Here is a 22,910-nt window from a genome sequence, read left to right on the forward strand (position 1 = left end):
GCTCCTTGTTCCATCAATTTGTTTTCAGTTATATCAGCAATAGCAGTGTCATGTTCAATTCTTCTGGAAATCTTCCAGTTTCAGATCTTTTGTGCTTTTAGCGCATGAAGCCTTTTCTTGTTTATAGTCTTTCTCCTCCTGCAAAATACATACTTTTCAAGTTTCCATTCCACAAATACCAGATTTATAGCAGTGAACGCCATTTTTCAGATGGACAAAGCCTTCGCCTTTTGTACTTTGGGAAAGATCGTGTAATAGTTATTATATATGAAGGCTCGTAATCATTTGTCCTATTTGTGAAGCCATATGCTGGGAACAACATAGGACAAAGGACAAGGCTACCGTAGTTTCTTTATATTCATCTTTTTCTAGAATTTGTACAATGCCTCAGAAGTTGTCTGGGATTTTTCTTGCCCCTTTTGAATCCATCTGAGTTCCCTAGATCCTGCCACTAGTACTCTGTCCTATTAGGAAATAGATAAAGGTAAAGGTTCTCCCACACATGCGTGCTAGCCGTTTCCAGCTCTAGGGGGCAGTGCTCATCTCCGTTTCAAAGCTGAAGAGCCAGCACTGTCTGAAGACGTCTCTGTGGCCAGCATGACTAAATGCTGAAGGTGCATCGAGCCCTATTACCTTCCCACCAAAGGTGGTCCCTATTTTTTTACTTGCATTTTTACATGCTTTCAAACTGCTAGGTTGGCAGAAGCTGGGACAAGTAACAGGAGCTCACTCTGTTACACAGTGCTAAGGATTCAAACCACCGAACTTCTGATTAGGAAATAACAAATGGTGAAGTCTTCTATATTCCTATAGTTACACCAATGTGGATCATCACTTAACTGGTAGATCCTTTGCCCAAGGTGAAAACTTGATTCAAAGGAAATTTGCATTAGATCTCAATCAAGATGACCCTTCACCAAGCTTTCTTCCTCCAAATAACCAAGTTAGGGCCTTTCTGCTTTCATTCTGCCTGAATAGATTTTAAGGTACAAAACTCACTCTTCACCATTATACTGCTCTAGAGAAAGAGATAGCAGTAACCAGTTCACTGTATACCATATATGGTCAGTTATATTTAAGTGTATTAATATCTGGCAACATTGATTGAACAGATGGTTAAATTTAGTGAAAGATGCAACTTTGACTTGTAATATTTTTTGTCGTTTCTGTAATATTCAGTACTATTTATGCTCCATTTTTGGTTTCTTTTACGCAATCTTTTGTAATGTTATTAACTGTTTCCAGTTTAATTCACTGTGAAAGAGATTAATAGATATATCTTTCTATGACTGCTTGCTTTTTTAAAAAAAAGGAATTAAGTAAAATTGTTGCTGTTGTATTCTCTATTGGCTATTGTGAATCCTTCATTTGAGTGTATTATTCAACTCTTTTTACTCTGAAAGTCATATATGTTTCACTTGTATGTTGAATATTTGTTTGAAAGGTTGACTTACTGTCATTGATCAGAAGTTCTAGCAGTGGAATGATAGCCTATATCAGATCAATTCAGATTCCCTCCAATATATTTCCTCATAATGCAAGACCATAAGATCAGTTTTCTGTTCCTCTTATCTCAAGTGCCTTTAGCTACTGAAAGTATTATTCAGAAACGCAGAAATTGAAAGTGCCCATTCTCTGAAGTTTTGGGATGACTAATACCGTATTTTCACGACCAAAAGCCGCACCGGATTAAAAGCCGCAGTATCAATTAACGTTAATTTTTTAAACTTTTTCCACATATAAAGCGCACCGGGTTATAAGCTGCGTTCAGAGACCCGGCTCCCCTTGGTTCCTCATCGAATCACGTGTGCAGGTTGCAACTGGAACTCCGTCTGCCCGAGTTGGGGCATTTTCTGGCTTGGGACGCTCCGGCGGCTTCTTCGGGAGGCAGCCCGCCGGCTTCGGCGAAGGCTGGGACGGAGAGCGCGGCGACCTGTGCAAAGTACTTTCGCCCCCACGCCGGCCCCCCTCACCACGCGCCGGCCTTTGGGGATGAAGGGGCAGGACTTCCCGGGTGGAAGGCATGCCTGGCTCTGCGGCTCCAGCCCCGGCACCTTTCGGCCGAGCCTCTCCCGCCAGGTGGCCGCCTTCCTCCGCTGAGCGGCCCCGCGCAGCCTCGCCACCCCGGGAGATCGCCAGCGCGGGGGCCTGGGGCGCCGCGGCCAGGGAAGCCGAACCGGGCGGCGGCGGCGCTCCGGTCGCTCTGTCCTCTCCGCCTCCCGCGCGCCCTTGACCGGCAGCGCAGAGCCGGCTGGGGCGCGCAGCGGAGTTAGGCAGGGCGACTGCCGGGGCGGATGGGGTGCTCGGCGCCGGCAAATCCTGAAGGGCTGCGCCGGTCTGCCGTCCCTTCTTGCGGCGGCGTGGGTGACGGAACAGCCCAGTCTATAGGGGCTGGGAGCTGGGTGGCTCTCTGCTCGCCCCCCGGTCTCCGACTGAGAAAGTAGCGAGGTTGAAGGGAGAGACCCGAGGGACGTGTGCATGCTTGTGAGCTTCAAGTTTGAGCGTCGGGAGGGAGAGATTTTCGATCTTTTTTCACATATAAAGCGCACTGGGTTATAAGCCGCACTGACGGTTTTTGATCAAATTTTAGGATTTTCAGTGCGGCTTATAGTCGTGAAAATACGGTATGTCTTTCATTTATTAATCATTAAAGATTGCAATCCCAATTCAGTTTGTTTTTAGATTTTTATCCCACTGGTTTTTTTCCATATACAGCACAAGGTAGTAGTGAACCAATACTCCTTCCTCCTCCCTATTTTCTCCATAACAATAACCCTGTGAAATAGGTTGGGCTAAGAGAAAGTAATTAGACCAACATCATTTAGCCAACTTTCACGCCAAAGGCAGCGCTAGAATTCAGTCTTCTGCCTTCTAGCTAGTGCTTTAACCACTAGGCCAAACTGGCTCACTAGTGCCTGCTCCATTGCAGAACTAAAGAAATAAGGCTGATAAAATAACTTGCCCAAAGCCAGCTATTAAGTCAGCATCTGATTTGAGCCAGTTCTGGCAAAATATTATCTCTGACTTGCTGAGCCGTATAAATAAGAACAGCAAAATGGACTTTACCTTGAAACTATTCATCTAAACAAATGTATTCTGTTTTTAACAGCATAATCAGAAATGTATTCTAAAACAGGGGTCTCAAAACTTGCCAACTTTATGACTTGTGGACCAACTCCCAGAATTCTCCAAACCAGCATGAGGAATTCTGGGAGTTGAAGTCCACAAGACTTAAAGATGTCAAGTTTGGAAAACTCATTCATAAGTACTGCTACGGTTGCCCTTCATTATCTCCAACTACTAGTCATGGTAATTGCTTTTTCTGGAAGGGTGCAAGCCGAGCAGTAGAAGATGCTGAGCGTGAAAGAAGAGAGAGAGAAGAAAGAATGAGACATACACGCAATCCAGCTGTTCGTGGATTACCTTCCACTGCCTCCGGGAGGCTAAGAGGGACACAAGATGTAGCTCCACCAACTCCTCTTACTCCAACTTCACATACAGGTAAACTGAAGACGCCTTAAATAAGGATTGTTTTGTACTAGTCCTTTGTTCAAAAATGGAAAATTGCATTTTCAGAAAACTGCTTTGAAGAAAAGAAATGGGAAAGCTGATAGTTATCAGAAAAAGTAATGTCTAAATTTGTTTCCTGTTACTTCTTCCCAGAAAGAGATCCTTCCACCTCTGTTCTTTTTCTCCCTCCATATTCTTCTCTGCAGTTATGTGAGATACATTTGGCTGAGAGACCCTGAATTGTTGCAAACTGACCCAGTGAGCTTTCTAATCTAAATCATCAGGGATTTGCAGCAAGGCCTTCTCAACTGTAGTCTAATTATACTACAATGTTGCATTGTGGCAAATAGCAAAATTTTGAGGCACTCTTGAACCAAGCCACTATTACTTTCACTCTACAAACTGTTTTTCTCCTGCTTCTAGAACAACTGGTTGTGATACGTCTAGGTTGACTAATGCCCTCAGCCAACATTCAAGTCATACTTTTCATGGCATTTTAAATCTGGGTCACCTACATTTAAATTAAATGCTGTTTAAATTAAATGCTGTTACCTAATGCTGTTACCTAATGTTCCAGCCTTATATTACAAATAAGTAGTACTATCAGGAAGACATCCCACAATCTAATGTTCTTTGAGGGGAAGTTGTATGCTTGCATTTGGAAAGGAGGCACTTGTGTTGTTTCTATGATGACTATTAGCAGAAAATCTTAGTATTAAGATTGTAGGTTCTTCAAGGCACTTCACTTATGAGCAGTGCCCCACTAGAACTCACAGGACAGAGCAGTAACAGCAGATCAGAGGTTGGAGGGATTGCTTGATGGCATGGCTGCCCAGGCTCTTCTGGGCGGGCATGCTTCCAGGACTTCTAGACAGAGCCACAAAGCAGCGCTTTCAAGAAGCTGCTTCCTGCAAGTAACCCAGTCTCATGGAAGAAACTGCACAATACTGATTGCATAATTACTAGATCAATACCCCATGATAATGAATCCAGTCTTGGCAGTTGACAGTGAATATAGTGAAATGATCATTTAAACGTCTACATAGATTATCAGTATAAATGACAATAAATCCAGAGGACTGAAATAATAAAAATGTTGCAGCAAATAAAGTCAGAAAAATCATTAAAATGCTCTCCCAGAATAATTCGGGTTTTTTAATAGCTTCCTAAAGGCCAGAGGATCGGGAAGGAGTGTGGGAGAGTGGCAGGATCTATCTCCAATAAAAGCCCATTCCAAAACTGTAAAGTAGTCCTTGGATTACAATGGCAGTTGGGATTGGCTAAATCCCTGTGGCTAAACAATGCAGTTGTAGAGCACAATATAATATGACTGCGTAGTTTAACAACTGAAATCCCAGGAGTTCCAGTTGCTGTCGTAATCTAATCTCAAGACCATGCAGGATATTAAATGAGGGCTTCTCATGACCACAACTAGGGAGGAGGCAGGAGTTCCAGGCAAGCAGGTCGGTAGGTGAGAGCTACACCCACCAACACACAGAGAGCCGATGGGGAGGGGGGAATGGAGTGCTGCAAATAGGCACTATGGAGCACAGGGCTTGAGATAGCACTCCTCGGTGATGACAGATTTCAGCAGTCTCAGCCAACGTCCACTGCTTCCAGGCCTCTATTTCAGGCCCAGCACTGGCCTGAGTGCAACCTCATGCCCCAGTGCCACCAACCTTCTTCAAGCCCCCAGCTCTGCAACAAGCCTCAGCAGCGCCAGTGGCCTCAAGCCCCAATTCTCATATCCTGGAGTTGTGGAACCAATAGCTGCAGGAGTGTTAACAGCTTCTCTGGCAGTATGGAAGCTTCTGGTGTTAAGATGGCTTCCAAAGCTGGCATTCTGGAATAAACCACCATTGCATAAACCAAAAACTTTCCTTTTTGGTATGCAATGCATCTGTGGCAAAAAGGCTGTGCAAAATGAAAAAGTTCAATCTGTTCTATTGGGATGTTTCCTGTTGAGTGTATTTCAGCAGAATAAAATGCAAAACGCAGTGTGTTCCACAATAAAATCTTTCTCCGGCTAGGACCCCTATTATGTTTGGCTGTTGACTTTCAGCTGCATATGCAGTGCACACTTTTTGTATTTGTCCTTGCCCACTCGATCAGGCATCCAGGCAGTATGATGTGTAGCAGTCCTGAAAGGTCAGCAGTCGAACAACGCTGTAGCATAACTCATTGCATATTCTTGTCTCGTAAACCTGCCTGAAGAAAAACATCCCACAAGTATTTAAAAACAGCAGTTTTTACTAGCTGTTGTTGAACAAGATTGAACTTGACTAATATGTCCCTCCTCCCACTTTATTGACTAATGGATTCTGCATCTCTCCATGACTTAGCAATTTAAAAAAAACAACCAAGCCAATGTCTTGACATCTCAGAAAGAACTTGGCACGAAATGTCCCTTTTTGCAATGATCTCGGGATAGATGATTGAACACAGAGTGTTTTGTTCCAAGTTTATAAAGCTCAAAATGGCTATTTTGAGCCTGTAATACTTTGAACGCTTGCTGTAGTCTGATATTTTATTTCAGAGGGGATTACATCATATTTAAAATGCAAAACGCAGTAAATACTGAAGTGATAGGACTGTATTTGATGGATTATGGATTATACAAGCTAAGCAATAGATTTTGTAGCTCTCTAATTGAAAATTGGAAAGTACAAAATCAATTAATATTTAACATTCTTCTAAAGACAAGCCAATAAAGAAACATGGACTTGACAGAGAATTTTAAAGCTGTGACAAGAACTTACCGTAGAAAATACCTAGAGAACAGCATCTTAGATTTTTATTTTCAGGTTTATGCATCAGTCCTTCAGCTAACCTGACTAAATCATTTAGGAATTTCCTCTGTTCTTATGCATTTGAGATACATAGGCCTGTATGTAAGAACTGCAGGCTAAAGTAGCTTTAGCTTATCATCATAGCCATAGCTTTCAAAAGAAGTTAAGCTATTCTGGATCCTCCTTCACATTTTACACATTCTTTGTTTAGTGCACAGTTCCATTCCAATAACCAGGTTGTTAAGCAAAATGATCACTAAGTAAACATGTGATTGAGACAGAAGAAGAGTGCAAAAATCACTGGTTGTTGGTTGCTTATTCAGAGTTCTCTTGTACACCAATGCCAGTGTTACTCTCACTCTGGCACATGAGATACGCAAAATTGTGTTGTAAATGCATGCATTGGTCAGAAAATGAATGTTACATTTCATCCATCATATTTGAAAATGTTCACTGAGGAAACTGCTCAACAGGAATGAGTATACATTTTAGAATAAATTAGTTCAACATTATTGAACTAAATTTCTTAGATTGAATTAGGGTTCCCCATGAGCCAGCTCTTTATATGTTTACAGATAGTCCTCAATTTAGGACCAGAATTTATGTCGTTGAACAAACTGATCATTAAGTGAGACTCTCACGTGGCTGCCTCTGTCAACAACAATTCCAGCAGTTCCAGTTACGTTGTTAAACAATCTTGCTGGTCATTAACAAAGTCCTGGATAGGTAGCATGAGTGCCAGAAGGGATGGGAGGAAAGATCCTGGCTCAGCTGAGGAAGTGAAAATCCTCCCTGCTGAAATCCAAGCAGGATTTTCAGCTCCTGATCTAACAGACACTTTTGTGCCCTTTGCCAGATCTTCTAGTGCCTCTCCCATCACCAGAGTCACCCACACGCCTTACCTTGCCATAATGCCTCTCTGCTTTCTGCTTGGATTTTGACTCCTTCTTATCTCTGGGGCTGGCTGAAAGGGCTACCCAGCAAGGGATTTTAGCTCCCCTTTGTGCATGGAAGGGTTCCTTTGGTGGGGGTGCAGAAATGGAGCTGAAATCTTCAAGAGTCCTTTCAGTAGGTGGCAACAGCTTTCAATCTTTCTTGCTGCTTCCCCGTTGACTTTCTGGGGAAGTTAGCAAAGATTACAAAAGGCAATTACATGATGACAGGACATTTGGCACCCAGATCGCAATAATGTGGCCACGGAGGTGAGGGTACAACATTTTGTATGGCTAGAACAGGCTTTAGGGCCTGTAAAGCACCCTTTCTGAGACCATTGTTATTTCAGATTATTGTTAAACAAATGGCCATATGTCGAGGACTACGTGTTTAAGATTTACATCCTACCTTTCATGCAGGCGTTTAAGATGGTATATATAAGTAACACTGCACTGATATTGTTACCAAGTTGGGTAATAAAATGTCAGTAAGCAAACAGCCAAGGCCAAAGAACACGAAGGGCTGCAGAGTTCAACCCTAAACTATACATATTGTATACACTTCTATTGGAATATGTAATCATCCTTCCTTTAAATTTTTCCAACAACAATTCTGTAAGGCAGATTGGGTTGGAATGAGTCTGACAGACTGGCCAAGAGCTACCCATGAAGTTTTCATGGTTTTGGATCTAGAACCTAGTTTCCCTAATGCCAGTTCAACAATCACAATGAATTACCGTATTTTTCAGAGTATAAGATGCACCTTCCCCCCCCCCCCCAAAAAGAGAATGTTGGTGCGTCTTGTTCACCAAACATAGCCATTTTTGGCCTCCTGAAGCCCTGCTTCAGCAGGGCTGGGGGAAGGCAAAAATGTCCCCATTTTGGGGGGGGAAAACTGCCCATTTTTCGCAAAAACAGGAGTATTTTTGCCTTCTGAAGCCTGCAGAGTGCTGTGAGGGCCAGGGAGGACAAAAGCTTTTTTTTCTTACTTACCTCTTCAAAATCCTGATGCGTCTTATACCGGTGCGTCTTATAGTCTGAAAAATACAGTATGTACTATCTCCCACAAGAACTTCTATAGAACTCTGGAATAACTTATAGAGAATTTTTTCTATGTAAAAAAACCTGATAATAAGAGTTCCCCTTTTTTTGGGCCAGCAAATACATCTCCTCGGCCAGTTTCTGGAATGGAGCGAGAACGGAAAGTGAGTATGCGATTGCATCGTGGGGCCCCTGTGAATATCTCCTCATCTGATTTAACAGGTCGACAAGATACCTCACGCATGTCAACCTCACAGGTACAAAACTTTTCATTTCATGGGAAAAGAGATAAAGGGATATAGTGTTGTTTGGCATTTATTTTCAGTTTAGAAATGCTCTGGGCTCTGAATTGAAAGGCCTACCTTAATAGCCGTTACATTTTTAAACATTTTGACCTCTTAATTTTTAAACATTTTGACCTCTTACTTAACCAGAATCAGCTGGTGAATAGCTGTTTGTGAAGGCCTCTTGAGGTTTTAATATGAAAGAGAGGGACTAATAGCTGTGGAAATCTATAGCTGTGGTCGGTACCTGCGTGCCTCCTTTGCTTAATCCCTTTTTGGACCTTTGTGTATTCGCAGGGTACAGATTTTTAACAGCCATGGACATTTCAGTGACTTTTGCTATATATACTCTGAATCGTCAACTCACATAAAGATCATGTTTTTTTTCTTAACCACTGCAGATCTCGGAAACCTTGTGCAAATGAATGAATATTAATATTTGTTAAATTTGGTGAAGAAGAATCAATAAGAATTCTTCCTTTAGCGTTGATCAGATACAATTTGTCCAGTATTAGAGATGGACAACATCAATGGTAGCCAGTCACTTAGCATTTTGTTTGATAGTGCTTAGTCTCACACACACACACAAACACCCTCTGACAAAACAACAACATGAAACGCAGCAACCAACAGTTCTGAGATCTTGACATAATTTGTGGTTGTATTTCCAAATAAATGGCCACTGAATGGGAAATAGCTACCAGCTTTTGTCTGGTATAATCATTGTCTGTAACAACATCTATTGTATAAGGATTTTTCTGAAGAATATTAAAGGTCTGAAAACACTGTGGTTAATAAGAGATGGAAATAGAAAAGAGTGGTGCTTCTTTTGTACACTTATGTAGTAGTTTGTTAGGTACTGTTCACACATATCTGATTTTTTTTCTTAGCACTTTGAAGAATCCTTTTTAATTTGAGAAGCAGCAATGCTTTTTTAGATTATCTGTGGGAGTGTATTATTATCCGAAACACATAGCTAAATTAGAGTAATAGTGAAATCTGAATATGTCTGCAGTACGCAAGCACCTTGACTTTGGGACCATTAATCAGGACTTGCAATTTTTTCCATAAAGCATAAATCATGTTTTTGAAATATATGTCAGACATTCAAAGTACATCTATATCAGGTTTCAACACATTGAGTAACTGGCTATAAATTTAAAGGTTTTCAATGTATAAAGGCCACAGCATTTTCTAGAAGAATATGCATTTTCTCCATATTTTACAAAAAAATTAATTTTAATATTATTCATCTGCTTTTTGTGTATTTCTAAAGACAAACACTTATCAAACTATTGAATTATATTAGTTGTATTTTTTTTGTTTCATTTCACTATGTGTGGTATGTAATCGCATATATAACAAGCTACAAAACTGGATATTTACTTGTAAATTGTTCAACAATGAAATATTGGTCTTGGGATCCTATATCTGCATTCAAGTGTCTTTTTAAAAAACTGGAATTTAGAAACAATAAGTTTGAATTAGATGCTAATAGGAGAGCATATTATAAATATTTGGAAAATTAAGTCAGAAAACAAGTGCCTTTCAGAGCCTTGATAAATTGGACTGTAATTTGGTCAGCTGAAGTGATCAAGTAGCAAAAGTTTTTACAGGTGAATAAGAAGGCAATGTAGATGTTTTAACTATTAAAAAATGAGTTTAGCACCAGAGGTCAATAAAGAGGCTCAAAGATTTGTGACAGAAGTGGAAAACACACCCAAACAAGAATTATGGGTGAATAGAAAAGTAGTCTATAAAAGCATTAGTGATTACAAATAAACTGCCACACCCTGGCTGCAAAAATTCAGAAGCCATTAGATACCAGCAAAGAATCATAGTTTCCTTTCTGCCCTCCAGTAACAAGTTATATTTTTCATTTTGGGTACAAGTAACTCTACTGCCACTATTACATGCAGTTAAAAAAGGAGGAAAGGAGGCGCTTATTTGGAATCCAGACAGAATTGTATTTAATAAATGTTTGTAGCATTACTCATTAAGACCCAATTAATAAAACCTTGATTGTTGATAGGACACTTTTATAGATGAAAGATACGTAATCTGAATTTATGCTAAAAGGATATTTGATACAGAACAATCTCTAAAGCAATACTAAAAAGATCTCTGATCAGAGAATAACATTTAAAGGAATATGTAACTTAAAAGTTTCAGCTCCACAAGAATATAGCTTTTATTACTAATGCAAGCTTTTGCAATCAAGAACTTAAATAACATGGCTACTTTCTGCAGGTCCAAGTTCTTTAACATACTAATAAAGAAATTATTTATCATTGTAATTATAACTACTACTATATTATTTTTCTTGAAATCTATACTTTTTTATATTGAAGTAGATGGTGGTCTGAATATAGTTCTGAAATACTTTCTTCTATTATTTTTGGCGAGCAATTATTTCAGAAAATACTTCATTATGCATTACTCAAAGTTGTAATAAATAAAACAGTGCTCTCCATGTCTCTCTAATACAAGGGCACTTCCTTACCGGCTAACAAATATATTTATCTCCAGGGCTTGAGTAAATATATCCTATGGGAGATTTGCTAATTTTGAAAAATGAAACCTTATGAGGTTTTGAGACTCTTTCTTTTATCCTTTCATCTGAAAAGCCAAGCTCCTGCAGACCTCGAAGGAAGAGGAAGAAAGTGCGCATTTTAACCTCTTAAGTTACCGGAAATAAAGCACTTTTGGACTCTTGAGATGTAATTATTTGCTTTCCTTTGCATCAAAATCACTGAAGTCCAGCAAGCTATATTAATTATACAAAACATATGTAAATGTTTCTTTGGTTGTGATATTGAATTTAGAAGGCATTAAATTTCAAGCCCATCTTGCCTTAGCCCAGTATTTCTTGGTATACAGTTAATGTTTGCCTTGCACAGGAGGAAGGCAACAATAGCTAATTATTTTTAAATTATTTTGCATTTTATTAATGACTAACTATAATCTTATATGGAACACAAAGCTGCCCATGACTGCATATCAATAATGGTTTAAAGGAGGTATGAATGATTAGGTACAGGTTACCATAGATTTTGGAATTTAAATTTTATGCAGATAAAGGGATAATTTTCACCCTGAATCCTTAGGTAGTAATAATTGAATTCCATAGAACAGTATTCTTCATATTCATATTCTTCATATTCATATTCTTCATATTCATATTCTTCATACATGCAAAGGCTAAATTCACCATCTCCATTTACAGTTGTGTGTGTTATTTTTCTAATTAAAAAGACTGTCCCCTCTTCAATATCCTATATAATAGTGCAACTATCACACAATTCTATTTCATAGACAACTTTTTAAAGTGGTTTCTTAATTCATTGAAAGGAAGATAATTAGTTTGGAGTAAATTTATCGATGGGCATGATAATTTAAATCATTCTAAATTCCTTTAGGTTGTAAATAATGTGGTGTCTTTTATTTTTATCCAATTGAATTTGGAATTCTAACAGAGTGCCTCTTTTGTATTAAGAGCTTAACACTTCTTTAGAAATCAAACCTTCAGTAATTCCATTGCTGTTCTTGGCTCTTCTTCTTTTACTGGTCCCCCAAAATACCAAAATCCACTTATTTCAGAAGGAAATTACAATCCAATTATGAAAAATCTGGGTTGCAAAAATCCAAATAACCAGTATGTAGAGGCAGAAATATGCTACTATCTAATAATCATTTGTTTTTTGTAGCCCAAATCCAATAGCTCTATGTGTGCTAAAATCATTAGATCTCTTGAAGCAACATTGATTTTTCTCTAAATATCATACTCTTAATGCAGTGTGAATTCTTATTCGAATGCAATTGAAATTCCTTTCTGAGATGACTGTGAAAGGTTCAATATTCTTTTTTTGTAGTGAAAAGCAATTAGAGTAGGTTTTATAATAAACATTCTGAAAAGTTTATTTTTAACAGACTTTGCAAAATTAGAATTGTCATTTTATGAAGGGACTAAGAATCCTCTAGTGACTCCGAAGGGCTATGTGACATCACTTTCTTATTTAATAGGATGCACAGAACAAAGAGACAATAAGGAAGTCTTGCAGACTAGATAGATAAGTTTTCCCTTTCTAATGCTAAACTGTGATATATCACAATATGCACAAGCCTTCACATTAATCAACCCACATAGTCTTCCTTTCTGAATGGCTAGCAAGTGTTTATCTTAAGAATTAAGTAATTGCAGTTTGACATATGATCCTTGCTATGCAGGGACGTGCAGGCAGAGGAGGCAGAGCCTCACCACTGTCGTCATGAAAAGAAAAAAAATGTAAAAGGAAAAAGGCAAGAGCTGAGGTCAGGCTGAGTTAGTTGCTGCCAGAGTCACCATGGATGACTCTGCTTAACTGTTTAAAAAAGCCTCTAAAAAAGCGCCCTCTATAGGAGGCGGCAGGAGAACAACGTGCCACATCTAGTCTGGCGTTTTATGATCACTTGAGCAGAGTTAAGCAAGGGTTAAAAGCTGAAAAATTCCTGACGTAGATGAGGCACGTCGTTCTCCTGCCTCCTCCTGTAGAGGGTGCTTTTTTAGAGGCTTTTTTAAACAGTTAACCACTAAGTAGAGGCATCCATGGTGACTCTGGCAGCAACTAGCTCAGTTTGACCTCAGCTCTTGCCCTTTTCCTTTTACATTTTTTTTTCTTTTCATGATGGCAGGCAAGAGCAGAGTTGAAATCCTCTGTGAAACAGCTAGAAAAGGTACGTGTGGGTTGGAGGGAGGGGGAGGAATTCAAACTTCATCCTCCCGGTGCAACTTTGTGTGTGTGTGTGCTTGTGTGTGTGTGTTTGAGAGATGGGGGAGGGAGCATATTGAGACAGTTCTTTAGTTTATGCACTAAGTAACACTCTAATACTATGCCTTTGGGTCTTCTGAAATTTTAATTATCCAATCATAAGCAAAAACAATGTTTTAAGTAGAATGAATTTCCATTTCTACTTACACCTGCCAGCCAAAATGTTGCTAGTGGTATTGCTAACATGGGCTGAGGAGGAAAACCTAAATTTTCTGAATCCTCGTGCAACTTTGTGTGTGTGTGTGTGTGTTTGAGAGAGGGGGGAGGGATGGAGGGAGGAAGGAGGGGAAGGGAGAAGAAAAAGAAAGAAGGAAACTTATTTAGCAAAGGAGAAAAACAAATGCTGTCGCTTTAAATCGGAACTGAGCATGCCTGACTGTGGAATTCTGGGAGTTGAAGTCCACAAGTCTAAAAAAATTGCTGCCTCGCCAGTCATAAACCTCACCGCACGTCACTGCTGCTATATATAATTTGTTTCATACAAGCCAATTTTAAATTGTACTTATGGTTTTTAAATATTGGTTTATAACTTTAAAATGTTATAAGATATAAAGTAAAATGGTCTTCTACCTGGGCTTTCAGAATTAAGAGGAATATCTGCCCTAACATAAGCTAGCCAACTAAGCACTTGTAATTTGCTATATGATCTTCCATATTCTGCCAGCCCATCATTCCTTATGCCTGGTTTTGCTATAGAGAAACAAAAAAATGGGGTTATCAGGGTTGATGCCTTCAAATAGGTGAACTAGGCTGTCGTGGTAGCAAGTTAAGTAGGGCTCCAAACCTTGAGGGGCAAAAATCAAATTTAAAAAATGGAAATCTTTCTGTGTGGTGGGGTCACCAATTGCATTGTTCGCTTAAGATACTAGATGAAGGCAGTAATCTAGGTCGCCACAAATGATACTTCCCATGTTTCAGTGCTATCTTTTCTAATAGCATAAGAGTTATACCGTAGTGAACAGTAAGGGAAGGAAGATTAGAACCGGGATCCCTGTGGCCCTGGCAGGGGAGAGGTGAACCAGCCTGCCACTCATGCAAACCGAGCTGTGGCCTTGTTCCAAATGGACCATGGCCCAGTAGTGGTCCACAGCCCAGAAATTGGAGATCCCTGGATTACAAAATAGATGGGCCTGAGTTAGAACGGAATACAATACTTTAAATGTTTGGTCAAATAATTCTAAACCAGACATTTTTATCATTCTAGATTTCATTCTTAGAACATGGCTTCAGAGATCATGGTTCTTGCTGAAGATAAAATACAGCCTATGTGCTGTATATATATTGTGTATGGTCATTGCCCATCTTTTTGCCCAAATATCACTTTCTTCTGAATGTTAAGGATTCAGCACTATTAAATTATGTCAGTTCCTACCTTAGCACCCTGATTGATAATTCTGTCAACATTAAATCCCAGTTCTGACTCCTTACAGTCAACATTAACTATTTCCTTGGTGACCACTCTAGCAGGTACACCAGGGGATGGGGTGTGAGTGGAGCCGGCTGGGAGCTGAGAATTCGAAGTTGCTGCAAAGAAAGAAGTGCAGGAAGAAGAGCAAATGAGGCAAAAAGCTGAAGATGGTGAAGAAAGAAGAGTTAACCCAGAGCAGAGACATGGATTAAAAGGGACATTTTCCTTCTTTGGATGGGGACATTTGGATGTTCTTGTGAAGTATGAAATAAAACAGCTAAAACGTCTAGGTTTTGCAACCTGGCCAGATTTTTTTTTGTCTCTGCTGAAACATGCATGCAGTGTAAATAGCAATTGATTGTGAGCCAGATGAAAGTGTTTCTACACCTACATGATGGCATATAAGAGATAAACAAAGATTTTATGAGTGTTGTAGTCCAACCAGAGTACTTTATTTGTAGCAGCATAAGTCTAGCTTGTAGTGGACAGAAACAGAGTCAGGGTGGAGACAAACAACATTCAAGTGTGTTAATCTTGTTGAAATCATACTGATGGATAACATTCAAATAGATCAGAGACCAGGACAGCTGAAGGAGCCATTTCTAAAAGAGCAGAGTTTTGCAGGAGATAATTGCAGTGTTTTGAAGTATCTGTAAACAAAGCCTTGATAATACTGTACACACCTGTTTGGTCCTCATGGGCAAACAGGTGTCAGGACTTATTCAACTTCTACAAATATCTAGTAATGTGTGTCAAAATCACATGCAAGGTTTCTCAATATGGGGGACTTGGGTTATGTGTTTGAGTGGGTTTTTAATAAGGGGAGAAGTATTAGTCATGTGAGTCTGAAGAAGCCTGAATCCATATTTATTACCTTGTTGAGAAATGGATCAGTTGGCTGGATAATTGAAGTTTTAGTCTTAAAATACCTAGGGGTTGGAAAATACTGGTAATTGTTGGTACGAATGGTTATGCAGGAACCACAGGCACCAACATTGTCATGGCATGAGGCTCATCTTGGTAAGCAACTTTATTCTGATCTCCTTCTCCCTCAAGGATGGAAGCATCACATGCTAACTTACAAGTTCCATATACTCACTGTTTTTCTTAAATAATTTCAATCTTTTAGTTGAGTATTTACAGAGGTACTTATTTGAAAGTCTCTAACAAGCAGTTCCCTTTATCCTGTTTTTCTATGAAAGGTGGCCTATATTTAGCTGATGTGACTTTGATGTCCCTTATTATGGTTCCTTGTCATAATTTCAGATCTATAGCTTTTTCTCAGTAAAGCTTCAGCCATTGATTCTCTAAGAAATGTTTTTTTGTCAGCATGATAAAACATAGGGACTAATTGAAAAAACGCAATTGCTGGTAGATGTATATTCTTCTCTTTTGTAGTGCCATTTCTAGCTGGTAGGTAATATTTAGTCACTGTCTACAAGTTGAGGATATGGTGATTTTTTTCCAGTAAAAAACACGCTTGTATTTTTGTTTCTTGATGGGCTGAATTCCATAGCAGGTATATTTATATAATTTGAACTTAGCATTTCCTGCTTTATGGGTGATGTTTTATATTTTTAATCATATCAATCAGGTATAGCAGTAGAAAAGTTGGGTCTTTTTATGAGGAGAGAATGGTTTTATTTAAGCTTCCACTGCCACTAGGAAGAAGTGTTGATTTGTGTATACACAAAGAAGTACTGAGAGAAAATGTAACTCCCGTACCCAGAAGTGTGATTAATCTTTTGCAGTATGTTTATAAGATTATTTAGGTTTTGTCTTTTGTCTTTCGTGCTGCCTTCGCCAGTTGAGAGCAATAAATGGACTTCTGTTCCAGTGAACATATTCATCTGAAAGCCTCTGTTTGTATCTGTGGTTACTAGTCTGAAGGCTCTAGTGCAGGGGGTTGTCCAACCTAAGACTTGTGGACTTCAACTTCCAGAATTCCCCAGCCAGCCATGATGGCTCAGGAATTCTGGGATTTAAAGTCCACAGGTCTCAAAGTTGCCAAGTTTGGAGACCCTTGCTCAAGATTGAGCTTGTCCCTAATTTGAGTACTAATAAGAGATGCAGGTTTCCTTGATTTAGTCGGATTAAATTTGTTGTTGTAATAAAGGAAAATGTTTTTTTGAATCAATGGCCAGCACAGACAATAAATCATTAACCTGATGATCCTTTTGAGCTAGGAGTCATTCCAATATAAACACAGTTCCAAAATCCTGTTGATTGTTCCTGCTGCTCAGAACAGACATTCTTTACACATCAGTTCTCCAAACACATTCTCAAAGCAACCTCTTTGGTTACCCATTTGGTGGCAGCTGTGAAGGCCAATGTCTCTGAGGCTTCTGAAAGGAGCACTGCTCCAAATGAAGAACAGCTCCACTTAGAATCTTAGTTTGAAGTTAACTTTTGGGCAGTGGAATTGTTTCAAATGGCTGTCTTTTCCCCCCCACCTCAGAATAGCATTCCTTTCGAGCACCATGGCAAGTAGCTGCTCGTCTCCCGGTTGGAAAGCAGCACTGGGTGAGTCCCTTCTCGCTAGACTCCAGCTTGGTGGGCGGGTCTGGATGAACTCCTTTGGGGCATTCAAACGGGATGGTGCTTCATTTTAATTCTGCACTTTTGTTTCCCTCTGCTTTGTAGATCATGTAGCATTAGATGTGCTTTTCCCAAAAGCTTTTAGCGTTTCAGTAGTTCACATTTTCCTCAAAGCTTTAGGTACTTCACTAGAATGATTCGTTTAAATATTTGTCATGTGAGACCAATATTACCGGTAAAGTGGAAGATAATCTAGAATTTGGGATAACCCCAAAGGGATCGCTTCAGTTGCTACATTGCTTAGCAGCAAATCTGCTTTTTAGCAAATGTGCAAACTGAATAGCCCATTTGGAAAAACAAGACACCTTGAAAAGAGCATCAAGATATTACTACTTATTTGCTGTGCATGTTTTTAATAAGTTGGCTGCCCAACGTAGTGACTGCTGGTAATCGTTTTAGACTATATTCATTTAAATTAAATTATTCCAATATATAGGACTATCTGGGGGAGTTTTTAAAAAAAATCAAGATGACAGATGTTGCCATGCAGTTGAAGCTCTGCCTCCTTTTTAATATGCATCCCATGGACATAAAAGAGGACAGGGCTTTAGTTGTGGTGAAAACTAAGACCGGGGACATCTTCACTGCCTAATTTAAGCAGAATTATCTTGTAGGATAAACGAAAGCTTAATGTGGCCTCTTTATTTTTCTCCCTTTCCCACAAGCAGCCAAGATTAAAAAAACATTTTCAAAACTGATAAGTAGCTGGAAACTGCCTCTGGACTTGTTACAGCAGACACTTAAAATGCTTGTATTGGTGTAGTAAATGAAAGAATCTGTGATAGCGAAAGCTAATCATTTGATCTTTCCTTTTGCCTTGATAGTAGGTAGTTTTCCCCAAAGCAAAATGGAGTGTGTATGGGCAATATGTAGCATGCCGCCATTTTTAAATATTTCCAAAGCCGTTTCTTTTGCTCTTTTACCCAACCTGAGATGCTTAGATTTTGTTAACATCTGTGCTTTCTTTCCTGACCATTCTTTCATTTTATTGTTTGAGTTATGCTTTGCCTCTCTGCCCAAAGGACATTTGATAAAGCTTCATAATATGCTAAATTCTGTTATTAATGTTGAATCACTCTTGTTCCTCTTCTCATTACTGTTTTTGTATACTTGGCTCCCAGAGCCTTTTACTTTTATTAACAATATTTGCAAGTTATTATTATCCACTTGGATCTGATCAACTGGACAAGCCAACTGTTGAGAATTTTAACTGTGTGGAAGGATTCTCTTCCAAATTAGCCTTGATTGTAAGATATGTTATACTAAAATAAGTGTTTACTTGCATTTTCCTGCAAAGAAAACATGTCATGTTTGTTCTTCCTCCCCAGTTTGGCAGGGAAAAAGTTGAAATGAGAATAGGGAAGATGTAAAGATCAGCAACTAGGATTGGTAATAGCCAAACTCTTTACAAATTATGTTTAATTGCCTGTTTTTATGTACAATTTATGTTGGAAAACCTCAAATGTTTAGAGAGAAAATCTGAAGGATTCAGTCCACTATCAAGTTCCTGGTTTATTTAATAAAAAAAAAACCTTGTTGTTGCACAACAAGACTTTAATGTGATAATTTGACAGTACCTCTACAAACTCTGCATTCCAGGATGGTCTTAATTTGAAACAACAAAAAGAACTTACTTGTCATTTAAAATATGTATGAGTCTAAACTAGTATATAAATTGGCTGTTGGAATATTGGTGCACTACAGAGTTCGCACTTGCATTAGCAAGGACTTGGACTAGGTAGGGATGGGTACCTGGAAACACCTTCCTGTTCTCAATCATATGCAAGCTGCTCTCTAGAGATTGGCAATGTTTTGGTAATCTTAAGTACTAAAGTTTTATTACATAATTCTGAATAGGAGGATTTGCTTGCCACTCAGCCTATACATTTTTTAAAAAGTGTTTCTTGCACATCTTAATCTTGTTAGGGGAGCAAAGCTTGATTTAGTGCACACAAAGCACACCCATTGCTTTCATCCTGATCTGAAAAAAACAGGATTTTTCAATAATTTTGTAGATTATACTTATTTATTAAATTTATATCCCACCCATCTAATCTGGAGGTGGCTCTTAAGAGGCTTACAGACCTGGTAGCAGATTGCCTGTATGTTGAATAGATTTAGAATAAAATGTAACTTTGTTACAAAAGAAGGCAATACTGACAGGTATTAATAATTTCCACTAGGAATATTGTAAGTCTTCACCGGTTTTTCAAAGCATCCAGATGTAGGGTCTTCTTAATTTATTTCATTTCCAGCACCTCAATTGAAATTGAAATCAAATTTCTGATTGCAGAGCTCACAGACTTCGCTTGACATTGCATTTTTGATGGGAACATTATTATAAATAATGCATACTTTGGTGTGCGTGCTCGCACACATTTACAATGCATTTGTCACCTTCTTGCTTTGGGTTTCATTGTTATTTTAAGAGCTCACCTGAGTAATCTGTTCTCTCTTTAACTAGCATGTGCTTTTTTCATCATTCTTCATATATTTCTCCCTGCTCACAAGAAGCCTTCTTTTTTTTTTTGCCATACCTTTAATACAGAAGGAACATGTCATTCTGTCATTCCCTTCGTGGGCATTACAGGTGGGTGTATCATCGATTCAGTTGGTACATAGATCTCTCTACTGGCTTTTCACCCTTCTGAAGTAGATGTTTGTGTTCAGTTGTATACATAGAAAATGGTATGTGGATCCATGTTTTATGCAGTTTTGGTAGGTGTGAGCTGATATTGATACCCTGTTCCTTGGCTTCAATAGATTCCTGCTCTGGCGACGACCAGCGTACTCCAATCTGCTGTGCATCGGTGAAATAATGTTGCCATTGAGGGGCAGATAATGCATGGCTGATCTCCTATGTTATCAATGGCTTTTACTAGCAAACTATCCCAAACTAGAGCAGAAGAAATATTCCAGTTGGAACTCTCCTTGCCACTGTCTAAAGATTCTCACAGGAACATGGACAGAATCCAGCAGCTGCCACACTACAAGAGGCTTTAGCCCGAAACCTAATAACCTTATATGAACTCTAGCAACAGGGCTAGAGAAGGAAGCGATGGTAATACAGCATTGCCGCCTGTTATTTAATAGCCATTTTAGTTGTCCCTCAGCAGGCGGCAGTCTTCACCCCCCCCCCTTTTTATTGTTCTACTGTAATTATAACTCTTTTACTTGGTTTAAGAAAGTTTTGTATTCATTTTGCTAAGATTATTGGCTTAACTTCTCTATAAAACCAAAAGTCTTGTCTCATTCAAACCCTGTGTGGAAATGTGAAAATTCTAAAGCTTCGTTTAAAACAAAACAAAATTCAAGACTTGAAACTTCTTGTAAGCTTAAGTGAGAAGGGAATGTCTAACTGAATTAGAGGTGTTTCCTTTTATTTTACACTATTTTACTTTTGTATGGTCCCGTTCAACAAGACAAAGGGGGATTCTCAAGGGTTTTTAATTTTTAGTTTTACTTAACGGCTATCTTGCTCTTCCAGGGTTGTCGGGGTCTTCTTTTTTTAAAATTTAAACCTCTAAACAGTTTTTATGTGTTTTTTTTTAATGTTGATTTGTCTTGTTTTGTTCAAGAAAGAGTGAGAGATCTTTTGGAAGAAAAAGCTGTACTGAGTAGAGACGAAAAGAACGCTTCATAGATTTGGAAGGACAAAAAATGTGAAAATAAACTTTCAGGAAGTTTTTAATGTTGAACGTAGAATGTATTGCCTTTATTCATAATAGAGGAGGGTTTGGAGAGAGGCAGGATACCTTGTTTCTGCTGGGTTGTTCCTACAGATGCCAATTAAGCACTGCCACCAGTGGGAGCAGTGTGGACGTGAGCGGGCCTCTTGAGTGCCCAGAGGCAGCCAGTGCTGCCAGCCAGCTGCATTCCGCCAAGGCTCGGAGTTATAAGCAATCTGTTCCTTCTGCAAGAAGTCAAGAGAACATTCAAGCTTGTTGAATTATTTCATTCTTTATTAAAACGTGCAAGCCTGGAACAGCTGGCCTTCAGCTGAAGATATATTTATATAGTGGCCAAAAACACTTAGTGTGCCAGCTAATATACATGAAGAATCTTCGTTTTCATGAGCAATATATTTATCCCTTAGTAATCTGGGAAAGTAGAAGGCATGTGAGTCATACCAAATACCACTCAAAAGCACCATCAGTCCCACTTTGGGGGATGAAAATGCAATATGTAGGTGTGTTGTTACTACTTTTTAATAAGCGTGAGATTCTTGTCTCCTTGGAAACTTGGTGGCGAGTAAAGATTTTATTTTCCTGTTCATTTGCAAGCGTTTTGTTTCAAAGCTTTTGTCGGGTCACCTTTTTTGTTTCCTCTTTTCCCCCCCACTTCTGTGGATTTCGATCTATGAACAATCTTGTTACTTTTCTTTAGCTACCTTAGAACTTTAATCTATTGCTTATTTGTATGTTCAAGGTCTGATTTGATGCAACCTATGATTGGGGGAGTGCAATGGGAATGTGTTTTAATGTTGGTCCATGGAAAATTTTTGAATAATTGTATCACTGGTTGCTGTAGATGTTGGTTCTTTGGGCATGTGCACTTCCATTTGTATAGTTCTACACTTCAGTGTGCTTTTTGTAAATATTTGTTGTCAATGATGTAATGTTAGAGACTTTAAAAGGCAGCCTCTTCTTTCTATATATCTGGAACCTTCAATTGCTGTACTATACTTAAAAAGTTGACTGCAAACTTTTCAAATTGTTCTTGGTTGTGGGCAGTCTCTGCCCTTCCATTATACTTAAATCTCACCATCACCTGCTGAAAATATAGTTAGAATGTCTCTATAAACCTGTGTATTGGTAACAATATCTCAGAACACCTCATTTGTATTACCACTGTATTTGTGTACTTTAATAATTGTGTAAATAAATTCATAAGGACTTCTAATTTTTTTAATGTGTGGCCCTGTTTGCTTGCATGTGCTATCGGAGTTTAACATATTAAAACAAAGCTTGTATATCTAGACACAATATTGAATAACAAAAGCCAAGGCAATTTCTTTTGACTCTAAACATTCTGATAATTATTGTAAACTTTTTAGCTGTTATTGTTAAACTTCTTATTAAAGTGTATGAGACCTTTCTGGTCTCATTCAGTTTTCAGCAGCTGAAAGTATTTCTAGACAGATGACAATAAATGGAAGAAAATAATAGGAAGAGGGATGAATGTATTATATAGCATTAACTCTGGAACAAAAGGAAGGAATCCCCAAAATAGTTTCTGAAATTGGGATGATAAAAATCAAAATTTGAAAGAGAAAGTGATCTTTCTGTCTATCCTCTATTCATTTTTTATAGCTATGAGGAGTGGTGGTTTCCATTGCAGGTCCTCTGCCATGGTTGAATTACTCTGCAGAAAGAAGATCAGCCTTACCAGGTAGGCCAGATAGGAAACCCTCCCAGATAAGCTAATTCTACCTTATTGTAAGGTGACATTAAACAGAATCTTTCAAGTCCGAAAGGAAAATCTCCTACTCTATCAGAAGTGTGAGGAGGGGATCAAGCTATTTTCCAAGGCACCCAAAG

The 22,910-nt window shown here is 38.8% G+C and overlaps 1 protein-coding gene across 5 annotated transcripts in view; it reads left to right on the top strand.

The window, feature by feature from the left end:
* CSNK1D (casein kinase 1 delta) overlaps window positions 1-22,276 on the top strand; it is a 36,130-nt gene extending 13,854 nt beyond the window's left edge. The window contains exons 7-10 of one of the 5 annotated variants that reach the window (XM_014063690.2): window positions 3,330-3,501; window positions 8,390-8,529; window positions 17,231-17,295; window positions 20,134-22,276. In XM_014063690.2, coding sequence (XP_013919165.1) covers window positions 3,330-3,501; window positions 8,390-8,529; window positions 17,231-17,263 — 345 coding nt within the window. In that variant the 3' untranslated portion in view covers window positions 17,264-17,295; window positions 20,134-22,276. Of the gene's footprint in view, window positions 1-3,329; window positions 3,502-8,389; window positions 8,530-8,853; window positions 10,643-11,183; window positions 11,274-14,828; window positions 15,072-17,230; window positions 17,296-20,133 lie in introns of those variants that run through there. The other 4 variants (XM_087710044.1, XM_087710045.1, XM_014063689.2 and 1 more) reach the window with 4 other exon arrangements.
* Window positions 22,277-22,910: the final 634 nt, after the last annotated feature.

This window comes from Thamnophis sirtalis, unplaced genomic scaffold (assembly GCF_051295495.1).
Source record: "Thamnophis sirtalis isolate CommonGarterSnake01/CBP01778 unplaced genomic scaffold, rThaSir2_p1.2 scaffold_3, whole genome shotgun sequence".
Lineage (NCBI taxonomy): Eukaryota > Metazoa > Chordata > Lepidosauria > Squamata > Natricidae > Thamnophis > Thamnophis sirtalis.